Here is a 20253-nt window from a genome sequence, read left to right as displayed (position 1 = left end):
CAAATAATGGGTTCTAAAGGCTGGAATTTCACGAGATGCTCCATGGCTTATAGTGACTAAGAAAATGCGATCAATGGGTGCACAAAAGAGAGAGAGAAACGAGCAGCCATGGAAAATACAGGTGTGCCATGTCTTAGGTGGTCCAGTTGGCTCAAAGGTTGTTGTGTGCATCAGTCTGGGATTGAATGTTTCCATATCGTTGAGTATATGAAAGGAGAGAGAGAGAGAGGTAGGGGGGAGGATGACCACCCACCGCTAGTTTGAGAAGAGAAGATGGTGATCTTCACTAGAAAGGATATTTTGGGTAAATCAATGATGCGGAAAAGATGTGGTATAGAAAAAAATTAAATCAAATTGGTGAAGCCACGTGTAAATGGCCTATGATTAAGACTTAACGGGAAGGGAATTGTGCAACAATTGTCAGAAACAATAGGGTTACTTTAAGACAATACTGAAACAGTAGGGGTATAGTTAGTCAATTTCCTAAACCTTAAGAGAAGTTTAAGAAATTTGCCCTAATTACTAGTATCTCCCTCAGCCTTAATTGGCGCATGATATGATTTATACCGTATAAACAAGGTAATGTTCTGTAGTTCAGCAATTGGGGGTCCACCACATTGGAGCCACAATGGACTATGGCTAAGCCTTGAGTTGGGCGAGAGTTGGAATCCTCTGTACACTAGTTCTACAACAAATACTAGGCAAATCTTAATAACACAATGTCAGACTTACATGGTGTTTCATGATCGACCCAGTATCTTATGTTATTGTAGAGAGGAACTCATACTCTCAGTCTCCATTTGCATTTTGGAAAGTTATTTATCCGGGTAAATGCACTTTTATCCAGAGAAGTATTTCCTAGAAAATGCTTACCTAGGTAAGTGCATTTACCCATATTCTTTTATTTTCCAGGTAAATAAGACAATGACCATTTTATCCATAAAAAGCCGCTATTAAAAGGGGTAATTTTGAGCATTGGCAACTTACCCCTGGGTAAGTAACACCCAAGAATTTACAAAGTACCATTTTAGGCATAAAAAACCATGATTAATGTTCAAACTACAAAGCATTAAGGCCCCATTCGCTTTTTGGTGAGTTACCTAGGTAAATGCAATTACCTAGGTAGGTTTTTCTTATGAAACACTTACCCGGGTGAATGCATTTCTCCATGTTCTTTTATTTCTCATGTGAATAAGGCAATTGACCATTTTAGCCATAAAAATCCATTATTAAAAGGGTCATTTTTGTGTCATTCATGTGTTGGCAGCTTTCCCCCTAGGTGGTAAAGTTATTTACCCACCTAGGTTGTCATTGTAGAGAACTAAGAATGAACCAACAACCCAAACTTGTGGCAATGATACCCAGAAAAATAAACCTTCCCTGATCCCCACATACATTGGATTCTTGGTCAACGAGAACCAAAATCCCATTGACCAACTTTGCCCCCTCTGCCCCAGTTCCTAATTAAGCTCGTTGTTCATAAGTAATTTGTAGAAGAAAGAGTAACATTTTCTAGCTTTAATTTTGAAATGAAAGAAGATAAACAATGTAGTAGTACAGCACATACTTTTGAAGAGATAAGCTTTTACCCAAATGCTGGATAATAAGCATATTATCCAGTAAATCACATTATCCCATATTATTCCACCGCCAGACTGTTGGCGGCCTCCATGACTTAAGTATCAGCTACACCATCTCTTTCATAATTCAGACCAAATACAAATGCTTTGATGATACCTTAGATAACTTAGGCTTGATATATACATTACTAATTACATATTCTGCACGTTTTAGTTTCACTTTAGTTTTACTTATCATAGCTCATGCATCACGAAGGTCCCCCAATTGGAAAATTTTAAAATGTGTTTTGAAGATTTATATGAATTTTATCAACATATCCGTGTATCATAATTTTCTTATCATATCCACAAGGTTCAAAGTATCGTTACATATCGGTTACATATCGGCCCATATCGGCCGATACATATCGTTCCGAGACCCTTCCGATACACCCCTACAGTGGGTGTATCAGGGGTCTGACCGGTTCAGGGGATGGAAGGGTCCTAGACTGGCTCCCCTGAACCAGTTTTGAACCTTGCATATCCATACATTTAAGTATATCTCAATACATTTTTATGCAATACCAATGCTACCAAAAAGACGTAGTCTAGAGGAACTTCGACCAATCAAAGCACCCCATCATAATCGAACCCTACTGGCGTATTGGGCAATATCAATAACCTTTTTTTACTTTTTCTTTATTTTTTATTTTTCAAAACCGGTTCAGGGAGACGATTTAAGGCTCCTCTACCCCCTGAACCAGTCAGAACCCCGATAAACCCTCTGTAGGGGCATATCGGGGTGCTCCCAGAACGATACATATCAGCCGATACATGTTCACACAGGCTGATACGTGTCGACACTTTGAACCTTGACCATGATTGTACATTATCCATGACCATGATTGTACATTATCCATGTGAATGGAGGGAGGAATTAGAATAAAGCTGCCCAAACATCAACCACTATTTTCTTTGTGAAAAGATCACGATCATTCTGAATTTTTTAGCCGAAGAAACACTTGGTCCATGCACCGGCTCCCATGAGGATTTGGGTGGTTTGTAACTTCATGATCGTTCAGGTTGCAATCGGAACCGGAATCAAAATCCATTGGGGAATCAAAATGACCTATTCCTCCAGTCTGATTGATTTAGACGGAAGAATAAGAATCAACTAGAATGGATTCTCATTCACAAGTGAGGGGAAGTAATGACCAATCGGAATTGTCGATTCCACCCAACCAAATAATCGACAATTCCAATTCCAATTCCAGACCACCCCTATTACCATGAAGCAAACAAACCCCAAGACTTGGCAGATATAGAGAAAAAAGAAAATGACTCTTCAAAGACGTTAACCGCGTGAAATTAGAGAAATGTTAAGAACTTGGGATATCTTAAAAGAAAGTAATGAAACCATGTGCCGTGTGCAAATAATACTTTGGACAAACAAGTATCAACATAACAAAATCCAACACTCTGGATCAATAAACCATTCTAAAGATTCTTCTCTCGACCTAGCAAATGTCTAGAATGATGAAAATCCACGAACTTCGAACAGCAGAGAATTGAAATACGAGAACAAATAGTCTGCAGACACTTGCATTTTCTACAACTCCATCTTCAAGATAATCGCTCAAATGCAGTCAGTTATCTCCATAGTAGGAAAGATTATTCAACCCTAGAGCCGGCCACAGAAGAACAAATATTTAGAAGCCCGATAAGAAGTATGTCTAAAGCATGATGGTATTCAGCACCAAACCCCAAAGAATTAGCGCATACATCATTACATAGCTATTGGATCAACAAACAAATCCTAGCGCAACATAGCACACCATGCTATAGCAATGAAAACAGCTTACAGCCCAAACATAGGTATTAATAGGAAACAAGTATAGACAGCTATTAATAATTCCTAATAGAAAAATGATATACATTCATATGTATTACAGAAAACAGCGATGTAATAAAACAAAAAAAAAAAAAAAAAAAGATTGGATGATACTCCGAAAATTTTAGAAGTTCCATTGTCTATAAAGTTGAGTACCAGCCTGATCAATCCAGAAAACCAATCTACCGAAAATATCTGGATTGACCATTTCATTGAACACATCAGCCCAAGCTCTACAATGAAGACACTTTTTAGGAACCTAGAGGTCTATATCCCAGAATCTAGAGTTGCTGAGTTTGGTAGGGACCTAGGGTCGCTGGTCAAGCATATCAAAGTGTCCAACTGTAACATTTGTTTTAAAATAAGATATTTGTTAGATAATAAATACTTACTTCATAAGCCTCTGTATGTACACGTAGCCAGATCTTTGCTTTTACTCACCATTGATGATCACAGAGAGATTACTATCACAGGTCACCTGCAGTAAATAGCCTGGTCTATGTGTGGAGGAATTTGCTTTATTTCGGTACCAAGCTCTTGCTCAATCCTATACCTGTTGAAAAACAAGTTAAATGAGCAGAGTGAAAATAAAGGATTCATCTGTTTAGTAAAATCCAAAAAATAAGAGAATCAATATACATACAAATTAAAGCGGTCTTCATAGGTAATCAGATTAACAGCCAGCCCAAGGTGTCCAAACCTTCCTGATCGACCAACCTGGATAAGTAAAATTCATCAGCAAAGCCAATATATGGCCAATGGACAAAATACCAGACAAATAATTTTACATACCCTGTGAAGATATGTCTCTGAGTTCTTTGGGAAATCAAAGTTTATAACAACATTGACTGCTTGAATATCTATCCCCCTCGTAAACAAATCTGCCAAAATAAAGTTTAAGATTTGCATCTGCAATACAATTTACTTTATATATTTTCTGATTTTATATCCAAACAATGATAAATAAAAGTAGAACATTTTGGAGTCCAGGAGCTCCAGAAATTGAAGGCTAAATCATCATGGAAGCGAATGTCTTTTTGACCCCAATTAATTTGGGAAGAAAGTGATCATCATAAAATTGCAATACTCCCAATGGATGACAGAAAAAAAAAGAGGTTTAAACAAACTAAAGCAGAGTTCGTCATGAGCTTCAATATAAATGAAAAAAAAGATTACAGAATTCAACTAAAGGCCAGTTCAATTTTTGGATTTTGGAGAGGGTGGAAAGTTGGTCAATGGGATTTTGGTTCCCATTGACCAAGATACCCATGCTCTTTTTTCAGTTTTATGTGAGGTCCATGGAAAATTTATTTTCCATGGGTATCACTTACCCAGGTAATTAATACCCATCTCCCAGTCACAGGGTGGTTAAGTAACTTTCCCAACTGGGGGGGAAAGTTGCCAACACTTGAATGGGACAAAATTGCCCCATTTAATAATGGCTTTTTATGGCTAAAACAGTCGTTGCCTTATTTACCTAGGAAATAAAAGAACATGGGTAAATGCACTTATCCGAGTATTGACACTCTCTTCGGACTAACTAAACTCAGCATCAATTCCAACTACTTGGGATCGACTACATGTTTCCAGACCCACCATTCTGATCTATCAAGAGCCAGGATTTTTGTCAAATTGCAAGTCTTCAAATCATCTCTTACCGCTTCAACTTCTTTAGTCTACATGAATCCCACCTAAACATTCCACTCTATTCAGGATCCGTGACCATAAAGAGTTTGACAAAATTTTTAATGCCAACAGCCAACCTAACCCAACCCTCCTGTAGAAGGCTTGGGATCAGTGGTGTATTGGGAACCATGGCCCATCACAAGCCCGTGGCCCTATGCCCTCATTACTCATACTTACCTAAGAACAACAAGCAAGGAGCTCCAGCTCGTGTACATCAGATTCCCAGTCAATTGGTCCCCTCCACTTGAGAGAATGGGGAATCATTGCATTGAGCCCTCTACATCAGGTTTGGAACAAGATACAACGACTGATAAAATGCTTTCAAAACTAAAACGTACGGGGACAGTTCATGATTATCAAATAGAATTTTTGAAGCTCGGTACTAGATTCTATGGTTGGCCGGAGAAGGCCCTGGTGGGATGCTGCATTGGGAGGGTTGAGGAAAGACATCCAATTAGAAGTTAAGGTTTTGCAACCCATGTCTTCAACAACAACAGGATTGGCTTAGGGGTGGCAATTTTCCCCATCCCCGACGAGTACCCGAGTTCCCCGACCCAACAAGGTCGGGTATGGGGGGTACTTTGGCAAGGTCGGGGTCAAAATCCCCAATCGGGTTCGGGGACGAAGATGGGGAATGCAGTCCCCGGCCCCAATTAACATACATATATATATAATATTATATTTTATATAATTATAATAATTATTATTCATTTTTTAAAATATTAAAACTTAAGAAATAGTAAGAGTGCCAAACACTAAAACCCCCGACAGTTCAACTTCGAGTCTTTGATAGAGAGAAAGACTCAAGAGAGAACTATCAAGTCTCTCAATTGTGTCTCTGAACGACTGAACCCTAGCTTCGTGCGTGCCTTCGTCTTCGTCATTGATTCATCGACTGTTGTCGCCGTCAGAACCCTAGTTTCGTACGGTCGTGCCTTCTCGAGTGACAGAGAATAGATACTCAAAAAAGAGTTTAATCTTCCTTCAACCTTCGTCTACCGTCGCCAACAGTTGTCGCCATCTCCCGTCGCACTCACTCTCTCATCGCTGACCTCAACTCTCATAACGGTCCTCTCTCTCTCTCTCTCTCTTTCTCTCTCTCTCAGTCTCAATCTCTTTGTCTCATACTCTGTCTCTCAATCTCTCTTTCTCTCTCTGTCATCGACCTCACTCTTAGTCTTTCCCTCGATCTCTCTGGAATTGGGTAATCACTCTCAGCTTGTCAAGGATTCGGATCTCCAATGGGGAATTCATCCCCGTCAAGGTCGGGGATGGAGGGGGAATTCCTTTCCCCGTCAGGGATCGAGGACGGGGATGGGGGGTGATTTGGGGGTCGGGATTGAGGATGGGGAATGTAATCCCTACCCCGAACTCACCCCATTGCCATTTCTGGATTGGCTTGACTTCAAGAACAGTTGGACAAGCCCAAGAAGGCTTCTTGGCCCTTGGGTCCGATATTGAAGAACCCCCTGGACAAGATGGGCTTCTACTAAGGCCCACTCCAAGACCCACTTGACACACTATGCCTAAGACACTCGTTTCATTGAAACATCTCACTTAGGCTGAGATGCAAGCCCTAGTGTTTTAAAAGCGCGAGGCGCAAAAAATGGCACAAGGGCCAATTTGCGCCCGAGGAGAGTGGCGCAAGGCAAGGCACGTGCCCTTTTGAAGCAAGGTGCAAAAATACAAAAGATATTGCTAAAAAAATAAAAAAATTCAAAAAAAATGCCAAAAACATGTAAAATAAAATAAAAATATTAAACATAATATTAATATTAAATATAAACTTCAATTTTAAAATTAGTGATTTAAAAAATACATAAACATAACATGTAAAGCATTATCAAATGAAAATTTAAAAATAAAATCAAACATATAAAACATTTTCAAGAATGTAAAGCCCACAATCTCTTTTTTTCCTCATTTGCATTACTTCAAGTAGCTAATTTGATGTAAAACATATTACGTTCCTAATTCTACGAGTCACCTTTGTGCCACACCCCTCGAGGCAAGCCCAAACAAGTCCATGTTTGGGTCTTAAAATCTTAATTCTCACACAAAAAATAATGATTTTATAATTTTAGTTGCCTTTTAAGAAGATATTTTATTAAGTATTCAAAAAAAGCAAAAAAAAAAACAAGCGTACACTTTTCAAAAGGTGCACACCTGGGCCAAGGCACAAGGCGTATCAGGTGCACGCCTGGTGCACCTTTTGAAAGTGTTGCGCTTAGGACCTAGGCGAGGCGCCTACCCTAAAATGTGCCTCGCCTGTGCACTTAGGCGCACCTTTTAAATCACTAGCAAGCCCTACGTGAGAAGGGACAGCCATAGGTGCAAGGCCAGAAGATGTTTCTCTTGCAATTAGATGAAAATGAAGAAATGGCCCAACATGATCCAATGGAGAACATGGATCCCAAAGACCCCTCTTATGAAAACCCAAAGATGTCATTGCAAGCTCTAATGAGTCTAACATCTGCCACAGCCATGAGGGTGAATGGAAAGCTCATGGGTTGTGTGGTAATAGTTTTCATTGAAAGTGCAAGTACACCACCCCTTTTACTGTTCAAGTAGCTAATGGATGTCAAATTGAATGTGAGAGTATATGCAAAAATGAATGACTGATATCCAAGACAACAATTTCATTATTGGCATGCACCCCTTACACTTCAATTGTGTAGACATTATGCTTGGGATACAATGGCTGCAGCAAACCCAATCCTCTATGATTGGAGAAAAATGACCATGGATGTCTACCAGGACAGTAAGTAACCTTATCCACCTTCAAGGTGTAGAGACCCCCAAACCCACAATTGAGGGTCTTCACTCAATTCTTAGAGGTATTAATGGGATTGAGCAACTATTGTTGATGCAAATGGGCCCATAGCCCACCAATCCAATTCTGAAACTAAGGTGGTGTTCAGTAGCACTGAATCAACCTCCGAATACCAAAATTTTTGCTTTTCGGTGCTTCGGGGTCTTTCGGCAGCACCTCTGAACTCAACCTTTTGAGACTGAAAACACCTTCAAATCGTTCAGCAAATCTATTACCTCCAAGCACTTTCAGAGGTAGTGGACGATATTTTGTTCCCCAAACTACCCATCTTTTCTTTCTCTTCTTCCCTCATCTCATTCTCCTCTGTTCTCCTGTAACAACGATCACAAACTGTCCTTGTAACAACCTAATAGGAGAGATGAACCATCGTCACTCCCATCTCTGTAATAGCCTAACAAGGATGTCAACTATTCTCCCATCTCTCCTTGATGAACAGAGGAGTGACAAACCATCGTTCATTGTCTCTATTCTCTATAACAGGGATGGAGAAAGGAAGAACGAAAAAAAAACAATAATGAAAGAAAAGGAGGAGAGCGAGAATGAGGTAAAACAAATGGAGACTTGGAGAGATGGGAAGGGGAGGAGCAGTGGTGTTGTTCTTACTGTCGCTGATCACGAAGCATGGTGGATGTGCCCCCTTTGAAAACAAAAGGAAAACATTTTTAGAGATAAAAAGCTCTCTTCACATGTGTACCCCTTTCAAAAATTAATAAAAAATTATTGATCCCCAGCCCCTTTCAAAAATTAGTATATTTTATACTTATTTTATATTATTTCTAATAATATTATTTATTAATTTGAAAATTTTTAAATTTTTTATTATTTTATAATATTAATCTTTTTTGTTAGTCTTTTAATGTGTATTTTAATCATTTTCATTTAGTTTTTATCTAAATAACAACTTTGAGGGATATTTGTAAAATGAACAGTTTTCAGACATTACAACATTTGAATTACCGAATAACTCCATTATATTCAAATGTTTGCAAAAGTGGAAAAGCAAATTTTCCACTGAATACTTTCAAAGCTTTTCCAGAGAAAGAATTATAAGCCCTACAATAGGTTTTAGGCCAATTTGAGGATGTGTATGAGACCCAACTCATCTACCACCACAAACTATATCAGGACTACCGAATGCCCTAGGTGTTGGAGTCCACACCAACTAATGTGCAAACTCCTTGAGAAGGGTATTATACAGCCTAGCACCAGCCTACAGGTGTAAGGTGTAATGTGGGTTGTGTTATGCCAGCATAGCATGATTTTAAGGACCACCCACACCATAGCAAGCCATGTTGATCGACCCAAAACCCTTCAAAGGTCAGGCCTGGCACGAACCACAGCATGAGACCAAGCATATGCCCATGCCATGTCAATCCATGGGCCATGCTATGGGCTTGGGCCAAACCAGGACAGTGTCTTTTTATTATTGTCATTTTTTCATTTTTGCTAAGTAAAATGAAAAAATGTGAAAAAAAAAATTAACAAAAAAGGCACTTAAAAAATACAAAATAGACAACAAACTAAAAGAAAATTTCTTTATTTCATTTAAATTTAAAGAATACAATATGACAATTATATATGGAGTAAAAAAATAAATTGAAAAAAAGTTTCAATGGAAAAAGAAGAAAATTGAAAATAATATAATAAAATTGAAAATGAAAAAATCACAAATAACTTTTGAATAAAAATGGAAAACAAAATTTATAATAATTTAAAAAATGTGGACTTCATTGTTTTCATCAACTTCAAGCCCCACCTTCTCCATCTCCTTGGATCTTTATGTGCATCATCTACTTTTGGTAAACCATCAAATGAAGTGTCATGTCCCCTTGATCTTGCAACGGAACAATATAGAGGAGAACTATTTTCCCAAATTTCTTTTAAATTTAATTTCCATTAAATCAATAATATTTGAAATTTTAAATTACTTCTATATTTTAAAAAACATTCACAAATTATAAATAATTGATTAACTAAAATACTAGAAGTTGGGGCATTAGTTGTATCATAAAAAATTTGTAAAAAAACTTTTATACAAACTGCAATTTCCCGATCACCATCAGTCATAAAATCATGGGGCAATGTTTTCATTATAAAAATTAGTAAGAATGTCTTTATATTAAATACAACCCTCTAACATAGAATATGTGGAACTCCACCTATGGTGAACATCTAATAAAAACTTTCTATATTTTAGACCATAATTGACATAAATATTTAAATTCTTGCTTTTTTGTTCTAGAGCTTATAAAAACTAAAAACTAAAAACTAAAAACTCATTTTTTGTTAAGCCATTATGTGGTCATTCAAGTACTGTAAAACTAAAAACTCATTTTTTGAAAAGTCAATTTTCATCCATATATAAGATGTAAGTGCAATTCTTTATATGAATAAAATATTTTATAGGATCAGCTCTAATAGTATTTCTAGAAACTTTTTATTAAATTGGGGATTTACTGATTGTTGCAAAAATTCTTTCTAGCCTAGGGTCTTATCAATTATTTAGAATGTACAGTATGTTTAACTAATTCTTGTCTCGATTTTTCCTAGGAATATTCAAATTACCAAAAAAACCTATGCCCAATTTATGATTGATTTTGATTAATTTTGTTTTTCAAATGATTGGTCATATATCTAACCAAATGGCTAGTGCCACCCTTGCTGCTATAACTAAAATCACTCTTACATTTTATGCAACTCTTTTTCCCTTCCCCTCAAGAGCTTTTATATTATATTTCCTAAACTTGGTTGATCTATATCGTTTCACCCCTACCACTAGTAGTAGGAGTGGCTTCAATAACATTAGCCATAGAACCACTAGCACCCATGTCGGTGTTGTCAAACTATGACAAGACATCCTCAAAGCCAAACATGTTGGGAAAGGGATTTTGAGAGGAGTCTACCATTTTTAAATATTTGTAGTATTAAAACCCTAAAACATGAAAACTAATTACAACTTACCTAGTTTGTCAGTCCAAAATCCCAACTTGATTTCAACCAATGTTTTAAAACGTGGAGGCGTGAAGCAAGGCATTCCGCTACCTAGAGGCGTGAGGCATGGTTCAGAACGCAAGAGGTGTAAGCCTCCCAAACACAAGGAGGCATAAGCCTCCTTAAGAGGAGGGGGTTAGGAGGAGGATGAAGAGGAAGGGGGGATCTCATTTTTTCTTAATTTTTAATAAAAATCTTTTATATTAAGAAGAATAAAGATGCATAACAATAGTTGAAAGGGGAGGGAGATCTGGGGGGTGAAGCCCCCTAGCCGAAGGGGCAGGGAGCAAACCACTTTCTTTCTCATCTTTTCTTCCCTTCCCTTTCCTTCCCTTTTCTTTCCTTTTCTCTTTTTTTCTTCTCTTTCTTTTTCTTTCCCTTCCCTTTCTTTTCCTTTACTTTCCTTTTTTTCTTTGTTCTTTTTTTTCTGTCTTTTTATATCAGATGTGCATGAAGCGTACGCCTTTAGCACACCTCATGAAAAAAGCGCAAAAGGCGTACACCTCAGAGGTTTCAGGGCCTCTAGCATACGCCTTAGGGCGTTTTGGGAACACCTCACCTGGAGGTGCGCCTCCAGGCATATGCCTCCCACGCCTTCTAAAACACTGATTTCAATTACTAAAGCTTCTAAGCTTCTAAGCTTCTTGTTGAATTGGTGTGAGGGTATTAAAGAGTGTGAGTATATAAGATTATGAGAATTGGTGTGATGAAAATGAGGAATGGTAAGGGTATTTATAAGAGTTGGAAATAATTTAATTGACCAAAATACCCTTAAAAACTAACTATTTTATAATTATTGGGAGGCATATTTTGGTCATTCATAAAGTTAATTATCACTTTACCTAAACGTCCCCCAAGGTAGCTATTATGTAGCTGTCAGGGGCATTATTGTCATTTTCCTCCCCTAAAGCCAAAATAAATAAATAGCCCCCTAAACTAGATGTTTATAGCTATTGAGTGGTATTATGTAAAAAAAAACCTGAAAAAAAAAGTAGAAACTAGCCATTGGGGACCCCCCCAACATCTATATTCTATTTTGTAAGTGGGTTGGCTTCATGTCGTGTCATGCCAACCCGCTAGATGGGCCATATTGTGTTGTGCTAGCGGGTCATGTTGTGCTAGGCTGCAAGCCATGCCAGCACAACCCACTTTACAACTCTACACCAACCTCTTTCTCCTCTCTCGTGCTCTTGGTGGAAAAGAGAGATGAGTCATGGCACTTCCGTGTCAATTACAAGACATTGAATCACAGTACAATTAAAGACCAGTTCCCAATCCCCATGCTAGATGATTTATTGGATGAACTTGGAAGAGCCAAGTATTTCTCAAAAATGGATCTTCGGACAGGTTATCATCAAATTACATTCACCAACAGTAAGTTCCCATGACAACACCTAGGACCCATGATGGCCTCTACAAATTTTTTGTGATGTTGTCTGAGTTTTCTAACGTGTCATCAACTTTTTAGGCCATCATGAACGACATTTTCCAGCCATACCTTACGCACTATATCTTGGTACTCTTTGATGATCCTTGTGTACAACAAGGATAGCCAAACAAGGTCCTTTGCACAATAAGAAATTTTGCATGACAACCCACTAGGGAACCCAAAAAAATCCACCCTCAAAAAAGAAGAAAAGGTTTCATTTATAAATACATTATGCACAAGAAAAGGTTTCATTTCTAAATAGATTATGCACCAACAACCAGCTTTTAAGAACCCTACTGCTGCACCACCAACCAGCTCTTAAGAACCCTTCTGCTAAAAAATTCTGCAGTTCCTTTCCAGCCAAGTGGCCAACAAAATTGCAGCCAAGATAGAGGCCCAACATACCCTCCCTTTTCTAGACATACACTGAACCCACCGGCCTTTTAATAGGTCATTCACTGATCTATGGACACCCCATTTTAAGTTTTATAGCATCGAGAAATTAGTTCCAAATTGAGGTACTGAAGCTACGGTGCAGAAATTAGTGACTCGGTATGTCCATCTCTCAGTTACAGAAAGCACAAAGCATGTCAGGGGGCATTAAAACCCTTCTTCACTATTGCCTCTATTGCCTCTCCTAAGGAAAGGATTGCCTCTATTGCCTCTGTTGTCAAGCACTTATCCAACACAGCCTAGGGAAAGGATATATTGCCTCTCCTACAAGACCTGACTAAGACTTGACAGAAAACTCTCAAGATCTTGTCCACTTCCAGCTTCTTGTGTCTTGAGCTTGCAAGTGCAGTCATTGACCTTGAAGGACTTCAAAAAGATGGGCCACCAGATCCAGTTCCCATATAATCCTATTATTTTCCACCACAAAAGAGACTGCCGCTGGCTGACCTATCCGCAGCCATAGTAAAGAGTCAAGAAAACATCTTTTTGAGCATTATCCTCACACCAAGGGTCCATCCAAAAATGCAGCCTCCTCCCATACCCCACTTTGAGCTTCAAGCCTTCAGAAAACTTATCAAAAGCTCTACAAATGCCCTTCCACACCGCATGCCCATAGGAAAGATTGGAGCCCATTGCATCCCACCCACTGCTTCTTAAGACCAATATTTTAAAACGCGGAGGCGTGACGCGAGGCATTCCACTACCTAGAGGTGTAGTTCAGAATGCAAGAGGCGTAAGCCTCCCGAACACAAGGAGGAGGTGGGTTAGGAGGAAGGGGAAGAGGATGAAGAGGAAGGGAGGATCTCATGTTTTCTTTATTTTAATACGGAGCGGAGCAAGAACACCCTCCCCCCCCCCCCCAACTCAAAAAAAAAAAAAAAAACACACATTGGGCTGCATCAAAAAGGGGGGTGGGGGGGGCTTCACCCCCCAGCCGAAGGGGTAGGGGGCAAACCACTTTCTTTCCCCTCAACTTTTCTTCCCTTCCCTTTCCTTTTCTCTTTTTTTTTCTTCTCTTTCTTTTTCTTTCCCTTCCCTTTCTTTTCCTTTCCTTTCCTTTTTTTTTCTTTTTCTTTTTTTTCTGTCTTTTATATAAGATGTGCAAGAGGTGTACGCCTCTAGCACGCCTCATGAAAAAAGCGCAATAGGTGTACGCCTCAGAGGTGTCAATGCCTCTAGCATACGCCTTAGGGCGTTTTGGGAGCGCCTCGCCAGGAGGTGCGCTTCCAGGCGTATGCCTCCCACGCCTTTTAAAACACTGCTTAAGACATACTTCTCCTCAATACGTGCCTCCAGACGTATGCCTCCCACACCTTTTAAAACACTACTTAAGACATACTTCTCCTCAATAACCTTTCTCCACAAACCATTTGGCTAAGTACAAAACCTCCAGAACCACCTTCCCAGCAAAACAAGATTGAACATCTTAGCCTTTCCGATTCCAAGTCCGCCCTGGCTTAAATGTATGCACACCTACTCCCAATTGACTAGGTGATACTTGTTTGAGTCCTTCCAATCAGACCGAAGGGAAATTCCCATTTTCTCCTCAATTTTGTCAGTCGTACCAAAAGAACTAAGATAATGGTAATGAGCCTTCCAGGAAGCCAGTTTTGAGTCTAATATTTCAAGAACAAGATCCCACAAAGATAATGGTAATGCACTTTGCACTGAGAGGAAGACCCAAATATTTGGAAGGGAGTCTTCCCACCTTACAGCCCAACATGCCAGCCAGAGCCTGCATATTTGACACTTCCCCTACTGCCATCATTTCACTTTTAGAAAGGTTAACCTTTAGACACAACACCACCTCAAACCAGAAAAGCAGGTGTTTCAAGTTACTTGTTCGACCTTGGCATCACAAGAAAATAGTGTATCATCTACCAATTGCAAGAGAGGCACCTTCAGCCCACTGTTGTTGACCTCAAAACCTTCTAAGTAACCTGAATCTGATGATCTTTCTTTCCACCATCATCCTACTCAAGCCTTCCATTACAATGAGGAAGAGTAAAAGAGACAAAGGATCACCTTATCTTGACCCTCTTGAAAGTTTGAATTGTCCTTTCGCTGAGCCATTAATCAAGATTGAAACACTGGGTGTCATAATGCAAACTTTCATCCAATTCCTCCACTTAGACCCAAAATGCATTCATGCCAACATATTGTCTAGAAAGGCCCAATTCACATGGTCATAGGCATTTTCTAGATCAATTTTACAAACCCAACCTCTCTTTCCGCTTCTTCAATCAATGATTTCATTTGCAATTAGAACTCCATCATGTATATGCTTATTGTGGACAAAAGCTTCTTGGTAATCAGAGATAAGAGAGTCCATCACTACACTTAGTCTTAATGCCAAAATCTTGGCCAATATCTTATAGGACAAAAGTCCTTCAACTTTGTTGCCCCACTTTTTTTGGGAATTAAAGAGATGAAAGAAAAATTCAGGCTTCTCTCCAACGTTGCTGAGCTCTGACACTCTTCCAGGACCTTGAGCAAATCTGACTTTATTAAACCCCAAAATTTCTTGTAGAATAAAATTGTGGAGCCATCCAGACCAGGTGCCTTCTCCCCTTCCATTTCATCAATATCCTTCTTGACCTCCTCTGAAAAAGGCTTTTCTAGCTCAGCTGCCTGTTGTTCCATTAGCATTGCAGAGTTAAAACCATCTAACTTGGGTCTTAAATGACAAGGATCCTCATACGATTGATTGCCTGTAGAAGGTCAGAATGGCTCTCCCAATCTCTCTCTCATCTCCTACCAGCCTCCCCTCAACCTGAAACTTCTTATTGGAATTAATCCTTCCTCTAGCATTAGCTATTTTATGAAAAAAAAAAAAAAACAGTGTTGTTATCCCCAAATTCTAACCAAGTGGCTCTTGACTTTTGCCACCATCTCACCTCTTCTTGAAACACTAGAGAGACATATTCTTTCTTTGTCATCACCCTCTTTCTTTGAGATCATTCTTCTAAACCCAAGCTTTAACCAAGTGGATCTTGACTTTTGCTGCCATCTCACCTCTTCCGAGATCACCTTCTTCTGAGATCATCATCCAGTCCAGATCTTCACCTTCCTCCATTGAGTGCAAATCTGTAATTATCTTTAAACACTCCTTCCTCTTCCTGTCTTTTGAAGATCTTTCTTTCTTTTTGCTATTCTTTTATTTTTCCTTTTAACCATTTGAGATTTTGCTGAAAACGTGACTAGCAAACCCTGTAAAAGAAGTTTCAGCCCACCACTTCTATATATTATCTAATTCTTCTAAACCAAGTCAACAGTGCTCCAGCCGGAACGGGTACACCCCAAAACTTGTACCCCTTGTGTCCAACAAGATTGGGATGTGATCTGACATCACTCTTTGCAAAATAATAAACCTATCCAACCTTACTAGAGAAGGGAATTCCTGATTATTGGTCCAGGTAAACTTGGTTCTAGCTAGGAGCAGATCCTGCAACTCCCGCCTTTGTAGAAAATCTGTGAACACCTCATCCCCCTGTTAATTCTTCTGCAGCTCTTCTTATCATCAGGTCTCAGGATCAAGTTGGGATCTGCTGACCACGACACATTGCTGGCCACAAGCATCCTGGCGCACATCAGGAATATCGGTTGTACTTTAAAACACTGATATTCATGATGAATAGCTGGATGCGCGTGGCCAGCAATTGTCATGGTCAGCAGACCCGTACTCCTCAGGATCGCAGTGAAATCACCACCTATAACCCAAGATCCACACAACTTTCTTCTCACTCTACCCAGCTCCTCCCAGAATTCTTCTTTTAGGCTCAAGTCTAAAGGTCAATACACCCATGAAATAACCACCATTATATTATTAACCAAGCATAAGAGCCTCACCGAAATAGAGAAAACCCCCAAGTCTTTGTCCAACAATCTAAAAGCATCACTATTCCAAATCACAACAATTCCTCCTATGATAATATTGGCTGGAATCGCAACCCCAGTGTTTTAAAAGTGTAAGGGGCAATGTACGCCTGAGGTGCAAGGGAAGGCACACACCTTTTTGAAGCAAGGTACAAAAATACAAAAAAAAAGCCAAAAAAATCAAAACAAAAGTCAGAAAATTAAAAAAATGCCAAAAAAATCAAAAAATATTAAACATAATATTTATAAAATATATAAACTTAAATTTTAAAATAAATGTTTTAAAAAATCTATTATCTAAAATTAAAGTACATAAACATAACATATAAAACATATATACATGAAAATTTAATAACAAAATCAAACATATAAAACATTTTCAAGCATGTAAAACCTACAATCTCTTTTTTTTTCCTCAATTGCATTACTTCAAGTAGCTAATGTCATGTAAAACATATTGCATTCCTAATTCTACAAGCCGCCTTTGTACCAAGCCCCTCGAGGCAAGCCCAAACAAGTCCATGTTAGGGTCTTAAATTCTTAATTTGTCACACAAATAATAATTTTATAATTTAAGAAATCTAGTGCAGACCTATCCCTCCTAAAGTATAAGCTTTGTGTTGGGAAGTGCTCCTTGGGAAGATAAACACCTGTGACTTGCTACAAAAAAACAGAAGGCCAAATAAATGCCTATCTCCTCATGTGTGTATCCTTTGCAAGGAAAGTTGTGAGACCCTTCCTCATTTACTGTTCACCTGCCCTTTTGTGTCGTGCGTTTGGAAATATGTCTGTTCTCTCTTTGGTTGCAAATAGGAACCACCACATGATGTGGTAGCCTTATTCAACTCCAATTTCTTAAGGCAACAAAAGAAAAGAGGAAGAGTTACGTGAGGACAGCCAGAGCAGTATTGATTTGGTCTATTTGGGAGGAAAGAAATCAAAGAATCTTTAATGAGAAGTAAATCAAAGGAGGAGCTGTTTGAAGTTGTAACAGTAAGAACAGCACACTGGGTAGAACTTTGGATCCCTTTAGAGAATTCTAAACAAATGATATAATAAGGTCCTGGACTGAAGTAACTCAAACAGCTAGACCTGCAGAAAGAGTAAAATTGGTTTGGAAACCTCCATCTTCTAACAAACTAAAGTTGAACTTTGATTGTAGCTTGTTGGGTAATCCAGGAAGGGCAGGAATAGGTGTTTTTAGAAACCACCAAGTAGTGGTGGAGGCCTTGTTTTCAGGACCAATAGGCTTTGGAGATTCAGTCCAGGCTGAAGTTATGGTTCACTTACATGGATTGAGACTTGCTGTACAAATTGGAGTAAGGGAATTGAAAATTGAAGGAGACTCTCAGTCATCTCTTGGTCCAAGAATTTCAGTTCAGCTCCTTGGAAATACAAACATGCTTTTAGGGAAATTGACACCCTAGCAAAGAGAATCAACTCTACTTTTGGCTGGATAAGAATGATTACAAACGGATTGGCAGATATTTTGGCAATGTAAGGAGTTCATAGACCTAGTTTGTTTTGGGCAAAGCTGTAAACTGGTGTACTTTGGGTTGCTGGGAACCTGTTAGCTTTTTTGAGACTTCTTTGTAACAATGGCTTGAATGTTTCTTGGGGATGACATCCCTGTCATCAAATTGTACTATCTTCCTTAATTAACTCTAATAAATAAGTTATCTTTGGCTGATAAGAAAAATGATTTTATAATTTTAATTGCCTTTTAAGAAGATATTTTATTAGGATGAATGAATAATGAATAATGAATAATGATTATACTCCGTCCATACTCCGTCCTTGTTCACTCACTGTGCTACCCCCCCCCCCATTCTCAGATGATGTTTATTATTCATCCTAATAGAATATCTTCTTAAAAGGCAATTAAAATTATAAAATCATTATTTGTAAGTGAGAATTTAGAATTTAATACGCTAACATGGACTTCTTTGGGATTACATTGAGGTCCAGGGGCTATGCCCCTGGCCCAGCCACTAGGTTCAAAAAATAAAAAAAAAAACGTAAAATTTTAAAAAAGGGGCACGCCTGAGCTGAGGCACTAGGCACATCAGGCACACACCTAGGTGCACCAGGCATGCGCCTTTTGAAAGTGTTGCACCTAGGACCTAGGCAAGGCCCAAACCTAGGCAAGGCACATACCCTAAAATGTGCCTTGCTTGTGCGCCTAGGCACACCTTTTAAATCACCGTGCAACCCAACAAGGATCGAAACCCCAAATACTCCTCACCACCATGTTATTAAAATTTTGTAGCTTTGTTTCTTGCAATAGAAAAACGATAGGTGGTTTTCTTTTCTTCATGAAACCACCTACCATCATTCTTCTCCTTCCTAAGCAAAGCCCTCAAATATTCCACAATAGAATTTTTAGGCTCTCCATTGATCTACCCACAAGAGTTTTTGCCGGCACAACTCATCGTGCCTACCCCATCATTCAATTCCCAGGCGAGTCTCAAAAGTTCCTTGGACTCCTTTCTCAACTTTTTACCTTTCTCCAGGAGTGCCTCGTTCTCTATTGCAACGAACAAGGCCTTTGTTTCCTCCTCATAACCCTTGAACGATACCCCCATGAACTCATCGAAGCTCAAAAATATGGACAAAAACGCAACCCAACACTTTATTTTCCTCCCTTAAATTCACCTGCCTGAACTGAGGTTGCAACAACAGTACCTCCATGCCCTTTTCTAGTTCGATTACGGCCAAGGCTTCTAGGCTTCGGGAGGCACCCTCCTGAATAAAAGATTCAATTGCATCTACACCCATAGATTCCCCCTTGCTCTGTTGAGGCTCATTACTACTTTATTGCTCTTGTAAAACACTGCCTTTCTTGTACTGTGTAGTTAGGCACTAGACTCTTAGTGAACAAATTCCTTCCTCCTTGAGGATTAGGGGGAATAACTATTGTTGGTGTGCTCGCTTCCCCCCATTTCATTTTCATTCATTAGAGAGCATCGACTTGAACCTTTTCCATCAACTCTTACATCTTCCTAATCCGACAATGACGATTCATCATGGACCTCAATCTGGGATAGTTTTTTTCCTATTCCATTAGGCCTCAAGAGTATCAGTGCCTTCCCCATTGACAGCTTCCTTGGCTGCCTCCTTGCTCAACACCCCTACCCACTTCCAGAGCGCTTTGTTCCAAACAACATAGGACAGCTACAATTGTTTCCTTGATTTCCCGTACGTTGCCGGAAATGTGGTGTAGCTTGAGCTCCACCTAATCGATCCTCACCTCCATGGATGTGGCTCTCGTATTTGGCATCCAAGCTCTGATACCAAACTGTTTAGGAATCTACCTAACTCAGGGTTCTTTCAAGGGAACCAACCTCCAGAGTAAGAGAGAGAGAGAGAGAGAGAGAGAGAGATGAACTGAACGAATTCTTTCCTGACTCTTGCCTCTTCCTTCTACTCTTTTATTTTGCAATCTGGCAAGTTGTTACAATTCAGTCATATCTTCTGTTACAATGTTTTTACATCATTCTGTTATAATGCTGATATGTACCTCTCCTCTTATACA

At 39.1% G+C, this 20253-nt stretch overlaps 1 protein-coding gene across 2 annotated transcripts in view; it reads right to left on the bottom strand.

The window, feature by feature from the left end:
- Window positions 1-2927: 2927 nt before the first annotated feature.
- Window positions 2928-20253, bottom strand: part of LOC148848601 (DEAD-box ATP-dependent RNA helicase 8-like) — a 38636-nt gene continuing 21310 nt past the window's right edge. Inside the window, exons 7-10 of one of the 2 annotated variants that reach the window (XR_016100691.1) lie at window positions 4243-4331; window positions 4094-4167; window positions 3843-4003; window positions 2928-3240 (exon numbers count right to left, since the gene is read on the bottom strand). Coding sequence is in view for 1 of the 2 variants with exons in the window: in XM_088949404.1 (XP_088805530.1) it covers window positions 3925-4003; window positions 4094-4167; window positions 4243-4331 (242 nt within the window). In the remaining variant the exon portion in view is untranslated. The remainder of the gene's footprint in view (window positions 3241-3842; window positions 4004-4093; window positions 4168-4242; window positions 4332-20253) is intronic. The other variant, XM_088949404.1, reaches the window with a different exon arrangement.

Source organism: Nelumbo lutea, chromosome 6 (genome assembly GCF_056320005.1).
Source record: "Nelumbo lutea isolate HS-2025 chromosome 6, American lotus-T2T, whole genome shotgun sequence".
Classification (NCBI taxonomy): domain Eukaryota; kingdom Viridiplantae; phylum Streptophyta; class Magnoliopsida; order Proteales; family Nelumbonaceae; genus Nelumbo; species Nelumbo lutea.
Note: the sequence above shows the minus strand (reverse complement) of the source record. Positions and strands in the feature narration are given on the sequence as shown.